The sequence below is a fragment of the Maniola hyperantus genome, chromosome 2, assembly GCF_902806685.2.
Source record: "Maniola hyperantus chromosome 2, iAphHyp1.2, whole genome shotgun sequence".
Classification (NCBI taxonomy): domain Eukaryota; kingdom Metazoa; phylum Arthropoda; class Insecta; order Lepidoptera; family Nymphalidae; genus Maniola; species Maniola hyperantus.
Window position 1 is genome coordinate 14,682,674 of NC_048537.1, and position 17,344 is coordinate 14,700,017.

The window sequence follows — 17,344 nt, forward strand, 5'->3', positions numbered from 1 at the left end:
TTGCACTAACCAAAACATCTTATTATTATACTTTACGAGTGTCAATGTCAGTTATGATTCAGAACCATCTGTGCGCATCCCGCGGCTCGCCACGTGTCGCCGCTCGCCGGTGTTGTGACTGGACAGAGGAAGGCGGCGCGCGCGCAGCGGCTGCCCGTAACACTTACGGGAGTAACGCTACGTGCGAATCGCGGGAGTGGCGGGAAGCGACCTTGGCGAGCGTGAATCACGGCGGCGAAAGTGGGAGAAATGTGCCACCGCGCCCCGCGCCCACCGCTTACTTTTACTTTCCAGCGTGGCGCAACCGACGGCGGCGCCGGCGCACGCCACTCGCCCGGCGCCCGCGGCCCGCAGCGCCGCCGTCGCGCCTTCTCTACGCGTCCTCCCGTCAACACCCGCGCCCGAAACCGTGACTGTGCCCGGATTACAGTGCTAAAGTGCCCCAGCCTGGATTCAGTTGAGTGTGCCGCGGTGAAAGTCTAACCGGGTCGGCGATAAGCGTTGTGCAACAACACGCGCGGAACTCGCGCGCGGCCTCGCACTCTCCCGCAGGAAGCGTGTCGCAAGCGTGGAAGTGGCGCAAGCGCCGGGAAGCCGCCGCGCGTTCCTGCGCGCACCGACACCCTGGAGTGCCCCGCAGAAGAACAACTCCCTCCCAACATCATCCCTTGGTAAGAATTTCTCACATTCAGCTTTCTCCTTTTCACCAACAGTACTACTCTTCTATTAGGTACTTTTGATTGGAGAATTATATTTGAATGTTTCGAAAGGTATCGGATTAGTTTCGGATAAAAGCGAAGCATCTTGTACGACATAATCTAAGCATTCGAGAATGTAGTGAAGGGGACACGAGAGTGGCACCGACACACTCAGAAAGGTAGGTACAGTCGGCGTCACCGGCGACTGAACTTCGGCTCGGGTGTCGGAAACGCAACAAATAAAGAAGTGAAATATCCAAGGACAATACAACTTTCAAGTGATTTCGCGCGCGGCCGACAATAAAAACTTCGTAACGCGCCTTCGCAACCTCACGGTCTCACTTTCGACGTCTACGAGCCGCGCTCTACGAGTCACTTTCGATAGCTGTTACAAAACCTCCCAGCACGTCGTTTTCACTTTAAATTCTCTCATTTAATTAATCAATCATTTGACACTTAATGAGCGAAAGCGTTTTATTTTTCTCATTTCTAATGTTGTTCCAACCTTAAACTATGTTGAACCGGTTTATGACAACTTATTACACTGTTCGCAACTAAGCAACAGCGTACCTACATTTTACGTAGTAGGAAACCTTCTAATCGCCCGTCAGCATGGCTGTACAGTCGTTGAGTTGGTGCCATTACAAACAGCACGTTTCAAGCAATTGTCATCATTAAGTAGAACTGAAAGGAACGCGGCACAAGGCCAGTTGGATAACGAATTTTCGTTTAATATTAATAAATGGCAGCCACGGTCGATCGTGACGGATCCGACGCCTGATGCGGATGCATACTGCATAGGCTTTGATTTGACTGCCTCACTCAGAATCACTTTCACGCCGGCTGCAATTACATACGTAATTGAGATCGAAACTGGTTGAACAACTTTAAGAAACTTTGTAACTCAGCAGTATAATAATAACTGTAGGTAAACTTAGCAGTTTCAATGATGTGATGGGTATCTTTTCTCCAATAAAAACATCTAGCTTACGATATCTACATAACTATAGTACGCGACAGGTCGAGATGGCATCCGGGTTAAGAGACGGGGCGTAGCCCCGCACATCCGCACGTCACTCGCGCTCGCCCGCACCGGTTAGCGCGGCGGCTGTGCGGGTGTGCGGGGCGTCTCCACCCCGATTGCCATTTCGGTCGCGTACGTACTATACATAAAATAAACCGGTCAAGTTCAAATCGGACTCGCACACGAAGGATTCCGTACCAAGTAAAATAAAATATCACTTTTATTTTATTTTTAATTTGTATGGCAGCCATTTTGATTTTTTTTATTATTTGTTGTTAAAGCAGCAATATAAATAGGTACACACTTTGAAAATTTCAAATCTCTACCTATACAGCCCGCTGATAGATAGACAGACGGACGGACAGAGCGGAGGCTCAGTAATAGGGTCCCGTTGGCACCCTTCGGGTACGGAATCACTAAAATTGTTATTTCACGAAAAATTTAAACCTGTGCACCTTGATATTATCTTGATTAACCAAAAATGTAACAAAATTACGCAACCAACATACCGGACTTTCGTTTTCACTGATGAATATTTGTGGGCGTAGGTAGGTAGGTACCTTTTAACAGCCGAGATTAAGATTTGAGATAAAGATTATGAATCGCCAGTGACAAAAGTTTACAATGAATATGCTTACAATTTTTTACTTTCACCCCGAGGAGTAGCGAGGGGAAAGTTAAGTCGGAACATTGTACGCAACAGAGTCTTACGGATGACTACGTTTTGATTACAAAAGGTTTACTGTTGCTGGCAAAAAGCTGTGGTAGCCTAGTGGTTAGGGCGTCCGCCTTCCAATCGGAGGTCGGGGGTTCGATCCCGGGCACGCACCTCTAACTTTTCGGAGTTATGTGCGTTTTTAAGTAAAAATTTAAAGATCACTTGCTTTAACGATGAAGGAAAACACCGTGAGGAAACCTGCATGCCTGAGAGTTCTCCATAATGTTCTCAAAGGTGTGTGAAGTCTGCCAATCCGCACTTGGCCAGCGTCGTAGACTATGGCCAAAACCCTTCTCACTCTGAGAGGAGAAAAAGTAACCTATGTATTAATCCAGGGTATGATCTATCTTCATTTCAAATTTCATCCAAATCCGTTCAGCCGTTTTTGCGTGATTGAGTAACAAACATCCACACTTTCACATTTATAATATTAGTAGTTAGTAGGATAGAACTGCACTTACATATTATGCCCATTGGCTTTTGATCATTCTCATATAGGTAGTTTGAGGTTCACTGTGACTACTGTGATTCAAGAATAGATCCTCAACAACGGATATCAATTGCAAAATCAACAGAATATTCCGATAATAGGCAAACTCGTCGTGATTGAAGTCGTGACAAAAACCACAATGATATGCAAAACGTCTCTAAAGAAAATCTGATCTCGAGTCGCTTTTAGTTAATTCTACTGAAAAGTAAGATGGATTCTGAGGTGATTCTGAGTAATAATAGACTGGAAACTTGGTTTTGTCTAAGGTTGAGAATTATGTACTTTGACTTTTTCAGTTTCAGTTGTTAAAACGAGACAGATTTATGCCAGCGATACAACGTTGTCTCGTTTTAACAGTGTCTTAAGTCTGAGTCAAAGTGCGCTTTACGGATCTCAACCTAAGATGGTTTTGTAACTTTTGGAAAAAACACAATTGTTTTTAAAGATATGAGCAAAAGCATTGAATCTGACCGAATTTGCAGAGGTACGTCATCTCGAGAGTCCCATATTATCGACTACTATGCCAATGATACAGTTTTTTTTGTACTAATATCTATAGGTACTTATAATAAAAAACTGTATTAATAATATGTTTTTGCTTTTTGCGACTGTGATTCATTTAGTTCCTTATACCTACTATGTAAATTATATGGAAATGACAGCTATAAAACATTATTTACCATAGTCACAACTACTCGCAACTCACAAGTCCTTATACTATATTCATATCTTAGAAATTATAAACAAGATATATAATAATAACTCCACCTAATACAATAAAAATAAAATGACCGAAGTCTTACAGCCATATGAATCTACTTATTTGAAAAGTTTTATTGGTAGATTTAAAAAGTGTGAGACTATTAAATAAACTTAAATCTAAAAACAACATTAAATTAAAACTAAAATAGTTTAAATTAAATCTAAAACCCCATCGAGATGTTACCCAAGATGCTGGCAGCATTACCCCTTTGGATGGCCAAACTAATTCTTTGACCAAGGTAGCTACCATTTCTCGGGTCCCCGGTTGACTCCATATCTACTTATTGATTTCCTTTTCTGTATGAATATGAATACAAATTTCTTTTATTTCGTGTTCCTACCTACCTATATTGTGTAAAATGTGATCGTGACCTTTATTATAGTGAAATCATAATATGAGTCAGAATAGTTTTATTCTTTGTAAATATTATTTCCATGTCTCTTCATTTAAATAAATTTTCTTGGTATTCGAATGGGATTATGTTTTATATCTTATCACAGTATTTTTCATAGTTTTCAACAAATATTATTACATCTAATATGTATTTAACAGTAGACATATTTACGTCTAGATGGGTCATACCAAATAAGAGTTTTTTGGTGCAGCAACCAATTTGCAGCTTTTGATTTTAACTTGATGGCCAGTGGCATATTTAATTGAAGAGATTGCTTTAGCAATACGGCCGCCTTTGCTCTCTCTTGTATAGTTTCTTCTGTAGCTTATATTGTTTCTTCGTATGTATATATTTGTGTATGCAATAAAGTATTCTAAGTAAATAAATAGGTTTTATAGCTTCGTAGAACATGGTTTTGAATTATACTCCTATAAGTAATATTAACGTTGAATAGAGCCAAATAGTTTTAAAAACTGGCACTGGTGGCTGGTAGAGATCTTATAGAGAAAAAGGTGTCAGTATGTTTTCCTTGTCCTATTTTTCTTGTTTTCTTATTATAATTTTTTACAACCTCTTTTCATGCAAAAATATTTTAAAACTATTTATTTTAACTTAACTTTAATAAGAATTCTTAACTTTCCGGGAATATACCCAGAGAAGGATATCCTTCTCTGGGAATAAAAGCTCTCTGTACCAAATACATACGACTTCGGGGTGGAATAAAATCTTTTGAAAATTCATGCCTATGTCCTGCCCCGGGATACAAGCTTACAAGTACCAAATTAAGTCAAAATCAGTTAAATGGATGAGTCGTGAAAAGCTAGCAGACAGACAGACACACTAAAGGATTTTTAATATTAGCATGGAAGTATGGATAATATTTTTAATTATTAGATATTTATTTATTCACACATTGCCACTGATATTGTCGCCACGCGTGTTTCCATTCTGTAGCCATTATTCAAACAATTATTTGAATAATGGGGGAACAATCAACAGTTTTCTGCATAAAGGACTGTCTATTTGTGATAATAATTAATAGTGAACTGTCATATTAAACGGACCTATTTATCAGAGCATTGGCTAGACCTTTCGTTTGCAGCATAACAATGGCCTATTCAGTGTTTGCAAAATAACTAAGCACCCAGAGTTCACAGTGAAATGTCGACAGTAACCTAATTTCGTATTGTTATACGTTCGACTTTATTCTTGGTATTATTTTGAATTGTTCTTACTAACAATGTTAGTGATTTAGCATTTATAAGTAAATAAACTAACTGAAGCCAATTACTTCGTCGGAGTAGATTTAGGTTTTTTTTAATCTGTATTCACTCTTTGATTGTCACTATCGGGTCTTTTATTTTACTGTATCCATGTAGAAAATCACTTCGATCTGTTGGTTGCTCCGTTAAGGGCAATCCAACAAAGAAGATATACTTTTTTTATATATTATTACTGGGTATAATATACTTACATATAAATAGATTGTTCTTTTGAATTCAAATCTTTATCTGCCTTTAAAGAAGCCGTGAAAATTGACATTATAATTATTAGGATTGAGTAGGTACATAAAACTAGCTTTGATTTTTCAAAGTTCAATGCTTCAACAGGATAATGTTTTCAACAAAAACAATCTTGTAGAAAATGCATTAATCCAAAGAAGTAACACCTATGTCGGGCTTGAAAAAGGGTCAATAAAATTAATCGTTTCTCACAAGACCTTAAAGATATGAATTTGACCTGAAAAGAAAACAATGGCCCTCGACTGCCAAACAAAAGACGAGCAGAAGCCAAAAATGGTCAATGTGGGAGCCTCTCACTTGTTACAAAATAAAGTTTCAAAAATAAAAATAAAAAGACAGCTAAGTGCGAGTGGGCATCACCCTCTTAAAGAGTTCCGTACCATAACATCTTCACTTGAATTTTATCTCCCAAAACGTGTAGGTTATTACATATTTCAAGACAGAAAATGTATTTTATAGAGTTTAATAATAGTTAGTAATTGGGATATTTAGAATCAAAATACGCTTTGTAATTAAAGGCCTTGATTGCGTTAAACTAGAAAGTTAGAAACTTAAATTCAATTATGCGGTAGAATTAAGTATGATATTGATTTCAACTTAATAATGCCTTAAGCCGTTTCTGAGAAATAGGGCCTTGACACACGGACTGGAAAGTAGTCATAATAAAAGGTCTTTCCGAGATGAGGTACGGAACAAAAAATAAAAACCGGCCAAATGCATGCCAAATGCGAGTCAGAGTCGCGCATCAAGGGTTCCGTACTCGGGTACTATTTCGTCATTTTGCACGATAAATCAAAAACTATGCTTAAAAATAAATAAAAATCTGATTTAGAATATCCAGGTAATCCAGGTATCCCTTTCATATAATATCCCACTTGGTATAGTTATCTTACTTTGAAAATTGAAAATACTAATAATTTATTTGTTTACTAACACATTTTAATTTTTTTGTGTGATGTTACCACAAATCCGCGGTTTTCGGATTTATTCCTTTACTTGTGCTATAAGACCTAACCTACCTGCCAAATTTCATGAATCTAGGTCAACGTAAGCACCGTATAGGTTTTCTTGACAGACACGACAGACAGACAACGAAGTGATCCTATAAGGTTTCCTTAAATGGTAAATTAAAACTACCTGACTATTCATAAGCACTTTTAAAAAGTTTACATGAATAAAAAAACATTCTATTCTATTCTATTCTATTCTATTCTTTTTAGGGTTCCGTAGCCAAATGGCAAAAAACGGAACCCTTATAGATTCATGTCTGTCTGTCCATCTGTATGTCATAGCCACTTTTTTCCGAAACTATAAGAGCTATACTGTTGAAACCTGGTAAGTAGATGTATTCTGTAAACCGCATTAAGATTTTCATACAAAAATAGAAAAAGAAGAATAAATTTTGGGGGTCCCTTAGAACTTAGAACTGAAACTCAAAATATTTTTTTTCATTAAACCTATACGTGTGGGGTATCTATGGATAGGTCTTCAAAAATGATATTGAGGTTTCTAATGTCATTATAAATCTAATAAATTGTAACTTCTAAAATAAGAGAATGATAAAACTAAATGATGTACATTACCATGAAAACTTCCACCGAAAATTGATTTGAACGAGATCTAGTAAGTAGATTTTGATTTATCGTGCAAAATGTCGATAAAATACGATTGTAGTACGGAACCCTCAGTGCGCGAGTCTGATTCGCACTTGGCCGGTTTTTCCTTTTGAGGCACGGAACCCTAAAAAGATGCAATGAAGGCAATTCTCACAGATGCACAGGTATTTATATAAGTTCGCGGTTCAGATGATATTTGCGAAGTTATCCAATCGCTGTTCTAGACAATGAGAATGTGGAAGGGAAAGTGAAATGCGTTACGTTATCAACGGAACGAGTTTGCGTCGTACAATTTATTATGTTATTAAATAACCGGTTGGGAGACTTTTGATGTTCCATATTTTAATTGCAATTTTAGGATACATATTTCACATTTTTTAGGGTTCCGTACGTCAAAAGGAAAAACGGAACCCTTATAGGATCACTTTGTTGTGTCTGTCAAGAAACCTACAGGGTACTTCCCGTTGACCTAGAACCATGAAATTTGGCAGGTGGGTAGGGCTTATATCAGACATTAGGGGAATCTGAAAACCATGAATTTGTGGTCACATCACAAGAAAAAAATTAAAATGTGTTTCGAACAAATATTGCTATTTTCGACATTCAAAGTAAGATTGCTATGTCAAGTGGGGTATCATATGAAAGGGCTTTACTTGTACATTCTAAAACAGATTTTTATTTATATTTATACATAATAGTTTTTGATTTGTCGTACAAAATGTCGATAAAATACAATTGTAGTACGGAACCCTCATTGCGCGAGCCTGACTCGCACTTGGCCGGTTTTTTTTACATTCTCAACAATATAATTGGGTAACTTGTCCAGATGCGTATTGTTATCGGTTTCTTTTTCAAGGACATTCTTTACTTTGCCGCTTAGTTTAATAGTTTTGACTACCTTAATGGTGTCTCCTTTATTCAAATTATCGTAAACTGTTTTCGATTTTTGGTTTTAAATTTATTTATTTTTACGTTTAGTACCTACTAGGACTGAGAAAAGTCGTCGATCCAGTAGTTGTTGTATGATATTTTCTACAACTTTTTAAAATTTGATTTCTAAATAAGTCATATGTTTGTGTGGTCGATTTATTTAATTCGAGTAGGTAGGTAGGTACTAATATGTATTAAGCAAATAAATTTGGTTGTCCTAAAATAACAAACTCTTCATAGCTTAAACTAATGAGTTTAATAGCTTACTGTTTCAAAAAATATGACAAAATAAAAAATAAACAAAAACGAACATTCAAACTTAAATTATCTACTCCGCTAAGTCTTGGATTACATTCAAACAACATTTTGTGTAATATCAAATCATTATTTTAATAAAGAATAAACCGAAAGCATGTCCAACGACCTACTTTACATAATTATCTCAAATTTCATTTACTTATTGTGCAATGCTCAGCGACTGTGCTTGCTTGGAACGTGTCACAACGGTGGCATCATTATCAACTTTCATTGCTTTTATTGCTTCATGCCCAGTTTTTTGTACATATTCGGCATTTGCTCATGATCCATCATCGCCCATCTTCCATATTATTTGCTCATCACACATTATTTTTCGTATTTTTTTTTGGTGTTTGCCCATCACCCATATTCCGTATTTACTCATAAGTCTTCACCCATATTCCGTAATTGCTCAGCACCCATATTCCGTATTTACTAATAAGTCTTCACCCATATTCCGTAATTGCTCATCACCCATATTCCATATTTACTCATCAGTCATCACCCATATTCCGTAATTGCTCATCACCCATATTCCATGTTATTTGCTCATCACCCACATTCACGTAGTGGAAGTGGGTGATGAGCATTTATCATGAATCCGATTGACATCAACATCGATAGAACTGCTAAGGTGTTTTGTACATCGACTTGTATAATACCTACTGGTGATTTATTCCCTATCCTGTGGAAATTTTAAAAAATCTGACCCTATTCATGTGCAAAATTTCAACTTTCAAGGTGAAAGGGTTTAGGTTGTGTGTTCATGAATCAGTCAGTGACAGTGAGTGAGTTTAGACTTTTCTTTTATATGTATTGATCTATCGTTAGTAATTTCGATGTCAAATTGTTTTACGTTTATTGTTCATCCGTCATAACGTAGGTTTCGGTATAAAGATGCGAGTATCAGGATTGAATCTGATGAGGGATTTAGAGCAAATTGACTTATATTTTAACATTGTATTTCCAAGATAAGGTACAGAACCCAAAAAAATAACCTGCAAATAAGGCTATTCTCACAGATACAAAGGTATATAATATGTAAGTTCGCAGTTTAGGTGATATTTGAGATCAAAGCGAGGCAGAATATACTAGGTTAATGTGCTCTGGTTTATTGCGCAGGATGCTTTGGCTAATTAGCTAAAGTTTGAATGCTATCCCAAACGTTAGATACGCTATTGGTCTAGTCATCGTATGTTAAAGCAATATCTGTTTCACTCATTAACTCTTTCAACTGATCCAATGTTTGTTTTTTAACTTGCCGTGTTGACTCATTTCTCATGGTGAAGTATTATATCATCAACTTTTGTAGGTACGTCAATCAGAGCCAGCTTTGTGTTTACACTGGTGTAAAACAAAATATTGCTAGCTATTGTGAATTAGACATGACTTTGACCTAAATTTATACGCATTGATCGATATCTGTAGCATAAGATAACACCTTAATTCTTAAAAACTGCCTCAGCCTAATTATTGAAGTCTTTATGTGTTTTTTAACAGTTACCCAATTTATTTTGTTTTTCTGTGACGCAGTTCGTGCGCTATCTAAATAGGTAGCAAACTGTTAAGGCTGTAATCAGAATAAATACATTCGTACGAGTAATACCGCTCAAGAAAATAACGATTTGCGCGTTGCGACGGAGAACGGAAATATTTTAGTTCTTTCAATTTACTGCGTCACGATTGTCTCTGCAATTGGATGCACTTCATGCAGTTTTAAAATAAACCATAGAATGGAATCATCGTTTAATCAGTTAGAGCTAGCAGGCAGCAAGTAGGTAACCACGGCGTAGGCGACGGCGGTACACATTGCAACGTGCCGATTCGAACCCAAGGTCTTTCCTAGTGGAAGAGAACGGAGTTTCCTGCGACCGCCTATCTCCGCACACACCGACACTCACACGCACACGCGCCCACATGTCGCTATTCTTTGTGCTCATTCTTTCCTAGCTACCGTTGCGAACCCATCTTCTTTTTGTGCCGTCCGCTGGCGTTTGAAGTCGGAGGCTCCGAGTGTTTCGTTATATAGGCGTCGGCGATGCGCGCGGCGCGCAGTTACAGTACTGTGTCACTGGAGTCCGCGCGAGAGGTGGTCTGCAAGGACTGTACCGCGCCGCCAACCTTTTTTTCTGTGCGTGCGATGTTTTCACTTTCGTCATTTTGACCGGGCCAGTTCGAATTGACGTCGCTCGCGCACGGACGTGCCTAGGACCGGACGTTGTGATTATCCTGTGATCGCTGGTGCTTCGGATTGTTTTTGTTTATAAATAATTTTGTGAGAGAAATGGCTGTGATGCAGTGCTAATATGTTCGATAGTAACATCCTTTTGAATTTCTACAATGAGATTGCGAATAGAAGTGCACTACAGTTGGCAAGGTGAGGTACTGTTTGTTTACTTTTAATTCGTGTTGCGTTAGTTTATAACGTGTGAATTCGCCGGGATGAGTGAGTCGGGCTCAACCTTGTGTCTAATGAACGCTCCGCTCCTCATCCGCCACTCGCCTTCGCCTCTGAGCCTCGCACGGAGAGGTTAATAGGTTCACATTAGATGGTGGTTTGCGAAATCGCCTGAGCCCCGCCGCGCGCTGTATTGGAGTGCGCTCGCGACTTTTCCACGCTCAGTTTCGCGCGCATTTCATGCGCAAAATAGGGACTTTCCAATTTCCTAATGTTGCTATACTAACCATGTTATAGTAGCGAAAAGCGATGACCTTAATTTATTAATATTATTTATTTAGTAATTATTAAGAATAAATGATTCTTAATATAACTTTATAAACTTATAAATGTAACACTTATAAAAATACTATTTAATATTTTATAACTGTCGCAGAATAGGTAGTAGGTACCTATATTTTAGTACATTGTTATTTATTATTTTGATACCTAATATAATTAATTACTATTCGTTTAGCGTGATGTAAGTAAGCGTAATGACTTAATGAGTCGTTAAATAAATGATTTGAGTAAAACATAATAAAATAAGGCCTTCAGTTTTATCAATCTTAATGCTTTTGAATATAATTTAAATACAATAATATTATAAATTAAATATATTTTAACATATAAATAACTCAACTAAGTACCTATACCTACTTAATGCCTCACTTAATGTATAATAGTAGGTAGGTACTAGGGTTCAGAACCGGGAAATCCCGGTCTCGAAAGTACCGAGAATTCCCGGTACTTTTGTCAGTAAAAATGAACCGGGAAATCAATTTGATTTCCCGGTTCTTTCGGTACTTTCGGGAATTTTATCTTAATTAGGTACATGATTCACGCTACTATTACATACATAATCTAACTTTACTTTTTTATACTTTCTACTGTTCTAAAGTTCAAAACTAAGTTCAGCGCTAAAATAAATAGCGCGCGGTAACTTAACAAGCCTATACCTTAAAGGCTTTATGTCGTCATGATTCTACATTATTGACAGCAGATGTTGCAATTAATAAATTTGCACTAAGAAAATTAGCAAATATTGAAAATAACTATGTGGCCGAAAAAATATTCATAATGTTAAAAAAACGATTCACAGAAAGGCGTCTCAATTTTGCTGCTGCGACGCTGAATTACTTGCAAAATCCAGAAAATTATTTCCTTCAACAAAATGATGAAGATTTAATAGTATTTCCTCACCCAAGCAGTGGTGAAATGTGCAACGGAATAGTATCATTGCTAAGCCGCACTAAAACCTCAACAACCACAGCATATCCAGCTCAAGCCTTACCAGTACCAAGCTCACAAGGTGAACCGACGAGAGACCGTGATCGTGACTCTGAAGTACTTGAAGTACAAAACATTGCTTTGACGAAAGAAGATGAGTTAAATGCTGAATAGAAAATAGAAACAAAATATGAAAAGACTTGATTGATTCTAGTCTTAAGTATTTTATTTTTAAACTCACACAATATAAGTTCCAATTAAAAATACTTTTAATATGAGTTCTAAAGCGTAAAACTGGTTTTATTTAAAAAAAACTATGAAGAAACCGAAATTCCCGAAAGAACCGGGAAATCCCGGTTCCTTTGAGTAAAAGTACCGAAATTCCCGGTTCTCAAAAAAGGACCGGTTCCGTAAACCCTAGTAGGTACCGATTTATGATATGTATTTCATAATCGAGTATGTAGGTAAATCTGCCTTAACGTGTAGGTAAATGTTTTGTATCGCAACATTAGGTACCTTCCTAGGTAACTTTCTTCAATTAACGAAAACTAGGTTACCTTCAGAATTCAGCACCACAAGAAAATTGAAACCACCACTGAAATCTCTGAATACCTAGGTATTTAGAGATTTTTAATTAGTGTAAAAGAAAACCGAAAGCCATGTGTTTATGCGTTTTTATATAACCTAGTAGGTATTAACTTATAACTTCTAAACTTCTTAGTAGGTAGGTATCTGTCAATAGTTGTCTAGGTTCCTATTACAATATTATTATTATATTAGGTATATAGTACAATATTAAACTATTAAACTTTAGATATCTACTTAGTACATCTATATTCTAAAGCTTCCTTGATCCATTCTAGAAGACCAAAAAGTAGGTAGGTATAAAATAATTATTGAAAAATCAAAATGGTGGATTTTATGCGCTGTGCGGGCTGAAAGAGATGCAAACCGCAGTCGGGGTTTTTGAAAACATTTTGATGTCTCCCTTTCTTCACTTATTCTATTCAAATCGCGTACAGAGTGAGTAAGTAAGAGCCTCGATAGCTCAACGGTTAAAGGAGCGGACTGAAAACCGAAAGGTCTCCGGTTCATATCCCACCCGTTGCACTATTGTTGTACCTACTCCTAGCACAAGCTTTACGCTTAATTGGAGGGGAAAGGGGAATATTAGTCAGCAATCAATTTGGCTAATACGTATTCTTTTAACAAAAAAAACCGGCCAAGTGCGAGTCAGGCTCGCGCAATGAGGGTTCCGTACTACAGTCGTATTTTTCGACATTTTGCACGATAATTCAAAAACTATGATGCATAAAAATAAATAAAAATCTGTTTTAGAATGTACAGGTGAAGACCTTTCATATGATACCCCACTTGATATAGTCACTCACTTCAAAAGTTGAAAATACTAATTATTAGTACATGACCACAATTTAATTTTTTTTGTGTGATCTAACCCTAAATTCACGGTTTTCAGATTTTTCCCCGAATGTCAGCTATAAGATCTACCTACCTGCCAAATTTCATGATTCTAGGTCAACGGGAAGTACCCTGTAGGTTTCTTGACAGACAGACAGACAGACAACAAAGTGATCCTATAAGGGTTCCGTTTTTCCTTTTGAGGTACGGAACCCTAAAAAAAGTAAGTAGGTAGGTAGGTGGTACATAGAATTTCCTTTTACGTTCTTAACATTATTATCATTTTTATCAAACATGTAAGTTGCTACTACGGTGTTACCTTGAGGGCTTTATTTAATCTCGCGATATCTACCTAATAATTCATATATTTCGAAACCAATTACAATAGGATCGCTTGATTTCGTAGATAAAATTGCTGTAACAATTACCTACCTATTGATAAATTATTTATTATTGCCTAATGTAGGTCGGGGTAATTAGGTAATTCGAAATTTATAAGAGTAATCGTGTCGATACTGTAGCCTATCTTGGATAACGACTTAATATTTAGCTGACTAGATAGGTAGGTAGGTACAAGAGAAGAAAGATCCTTATTATCTTCTAGGAACGGTAGGTAGGTATAGTTAAAGACCTGGAGAATGACATAGGCTACTTTTTATCCCAGAAAATTAAAGAGTTCAAGATTCAAGATTCTTTATTTGCAGAAACATTTTTACAATGAGATGTTTTAAAAAAAATCCGGTATAAATATTTCACCTTACAATAATCAGGCATGCAAAATTAGTACATAGTAAAATAATTTAATTTTTAACATATTATATGCCTTAAAATTAAAAATTTCATCTATTGTAATACAAATTAGAGCTTAGATTAGATATGATCAAATTTTCTATAGGCAGCTGTACCATGCACCACCAACTAGATTTAAAAAAACGGGCCGAATTGAGAACCGCCTCCTTTTTGGAAGTCGGTTAAAAACAAAATCCACACGAACGAAGTCGCGGACTTCAGCTAGTGTAAATACCTAGTTTGTACTCGGCATCTTATATTACAAAGTAACTATACCAGTTCAATATATTAAAAAAAAACAATTATCGAGGTGCGTACGCGCATCTTTCTATCGAACCAAAAACTTAAAACGTTTGGCGACGTCATAACTATATGTGAACTGTGTCAACACTGTGTTGGCACAGTTGTTAAAAGTTTAAGGGCAACCTAAATTGATGGCCCAATGCCGTTTAATCTTCATCGACTGGCCACTAAATAGGTACCTACTGCATGACGTACCTACTATGAAAACTATTTTGTTTTTTTTTAAACACATTTGAATAAAATTTTGAGACATAGATTTTAGAACTTAACTAGCTTATTCCCGCGACTTCGTCTTAGGGGTTAAATTTTCAAAAATCCTTTCTTAGCGGATGCCTACGCGCGTCATAATAGCTATCTGCATGCCAAATTTCAGTCCGATCCGTCCAGTAGTTTGAGCTGTGCGTTGATAGATCAGTCAGTCATTCAGCCACTCACCTTTTATATATTTAAAAATATATGCCTAGGAAATAATATCATTAAGCACCATAATGAACAAGGGAAATGTAACAAAAGCGTTTAGTAGCATCACATCGACTGTAGCAATGTACCCACTTGTTACATACGTGCATACATGTACAAACATAACGTCGTCCTTCAATAAGCACGTGCAGAAGCAAAAAACACCATACATAGACGTACCATGTACCCGTACATTATGAATAGGGTGCCACGTGATCATAAACTATAGATGGTATAACCATGGTTTGCTATTTAGACACAGAGACATAAATATTTTCTAATTTTTCATACAAATTTATGTATTTTACAAAGATATTATAAAACTCCAGATCGGCAAAACTTATAAACTTACAATTGTATTTTAAAAGTGAAGACAAATTACCTACTTGAGACTACGACCAAAGTTTTCTAATAAATAAATAAATCTGCTACAAATAATCACTAGAATACAGTTGTTTCCGAAGTTAATAAATATGGTAATCTATTGTGACCTTTTTTAACGTATGCATACTACATCACTACATTGATTCGATCATAATTAATTTATCTGTGCGAGCGTTCGAAATTTGAAACTAAAGTGTTAATCGAACTAACCTTGATTTTTAGTGTTTCGTAACAAATATTTTACATCGATTATGTTTTAGATGTTAAATCGTTTATTTTTCTCCTCTTATTAAAAAAAGTAATAATAATGAATGTAGCCTTCAAGCTATATTTTGATTAATTGCGTTACTAAGATAAGCTTTTTTAAATATGTACGTATTTTTGTAATAAAATATCATGAATATATAATAACAATTTTAGACTTTATCAGTAATTTTTATCAAACAAAATGTCTATCCGTCAGGAAACTCACACTGTAAAATTGTGAAATCCGGCATGAACTTTTACACACATTGGTCATATTATTTAGAGGTCAATTCATTATTACAGAATCTAATTATGCCTTAATTATCTCATGACCTTTATTAAAACCTGTGACAATAAATAAAGAGAGAGAGAAAAAAACATTTTCTGATGGGCATAAGAGATAGAGAATTAAAGAAATGAAAAATATAACCAATGAAAAATTAAAAAGAAACCCTCGTCAGAGGTACTAATCTCCCGGGTAGGTATACCGTATAAGAAGCTGCCATTACTGATGTCTATGTAATGCAACAAACCGCATTAAAACTGGCGCTTTTTGGTACTTTTGAGGACAGTGGTAACAGACATCTACACTAACCAATTAACAAACACACGAAGTCTAACCTCTACGGTCTCCGTTAGTCTTAGGTCTCCGACAACGGAAGGTGTAACCGGGCAAAAACGAAGACAGGTGATAGTAGGTACTGATGACTTCTGATACGAAAAAACCGGCCAAGTGCGAGTCAGGCTCGCGCAATGAGGGTTCCGTACTACGGTCGTATTTTTTCGTCATTTTGCACGATAATTCAAAAACTATGATGTATAAACATAAATAAAAATCTGTTTCAGAATGTACAAGTAAAGCCCTTTCATATGATACCCCACTTGATACAGTCACTCACTTCGAAAGTTGAAAATACTAATTCTTAGTTTATGACCACAATTTAATTTTTTTTGTGTGATCTAACCCTAAATTCACGGATTTCAGATTTTTCCCCAAATATCAGCTAAAAGATCTACCTACCTGCCAAATTTCATGATTCTAGGTCAACGGGAAGTACCCTGTAGGTTTCTTGACAGACAGACAACAAAGTGATCCTATAAGGGTTCCGTTTTTCCTTTTGAGGTACGGAACCCTAAAAACGCGAAAAAAAATTATAAAATCCTATAATTTTGTAAAAGTTTGCGATATATTGCAAAAAAAACATCTGACTGACGCTAGAGGTCAACGAACGTTGCGTAAGTAAGCCACTCGGAGTCATTGCCGCGTCGTAGGTAGGCCATGACCCGAGGTTTGCACGCTATATATTTGCGGGTTTGAAAAATACTAAATCACTGAAACTACAAAATGGGGCAAATGGTCATTGGTATATTGGATTGTGTTTTGGTAGTATAACGATAACGCTAAGTTTTTACTAGCGTTCTGGTTATACCCTGTATAAGTAAATAAGAGCCGGGTACACCACAATACCAACCTCTAGGCGTAAAAACTGTGCTATCAAGCGTACTGCGGTCTGTACTTATATTATAATAATATTATGGCGGAGAACCGGTTGTGTTACAATAATATCATGAAGGAAAGTATCGAAAAGTAGCCACGATCCTCAATAGTGAAGGAGCGACACGA

The 17,344-nt window shown here is 36.6% G+C and overlaps 1 protein-coding gene across 4 annotated transcripts in view; it reads left to right on the forward strand.

Moving 5' to 3' along the window:
* Positions 1-406: 406 nt before the first annotated feature.
* ken (ken and barbie) overlaps positions 407-17,344 on the forward strand; it is a 69,314-nt gene continuing 52,376 nt past the window's right edge. For 2 of the 4 annotated variants that reach the window (XM_034975540.2, XM_034975534.2), the window contains exon 1: positions 9,991-10,830. Coding sequence is in view for 1 of the 4 variants with exons in the window: in XM_034975534.2 (XP_034831425.1) it covers positions 10,760-10,830 (71 nt within the window). In the remaining 3 variants the exon portion in view is untranslated. Of the gene's footprint in view, positions 672-9,990; positions 10,836-17,344 lie in introns of those variants that run through there. The other 2 variants (XM_069507278.1, XM_034975548.2) reach the window with 2 other exon arrangements.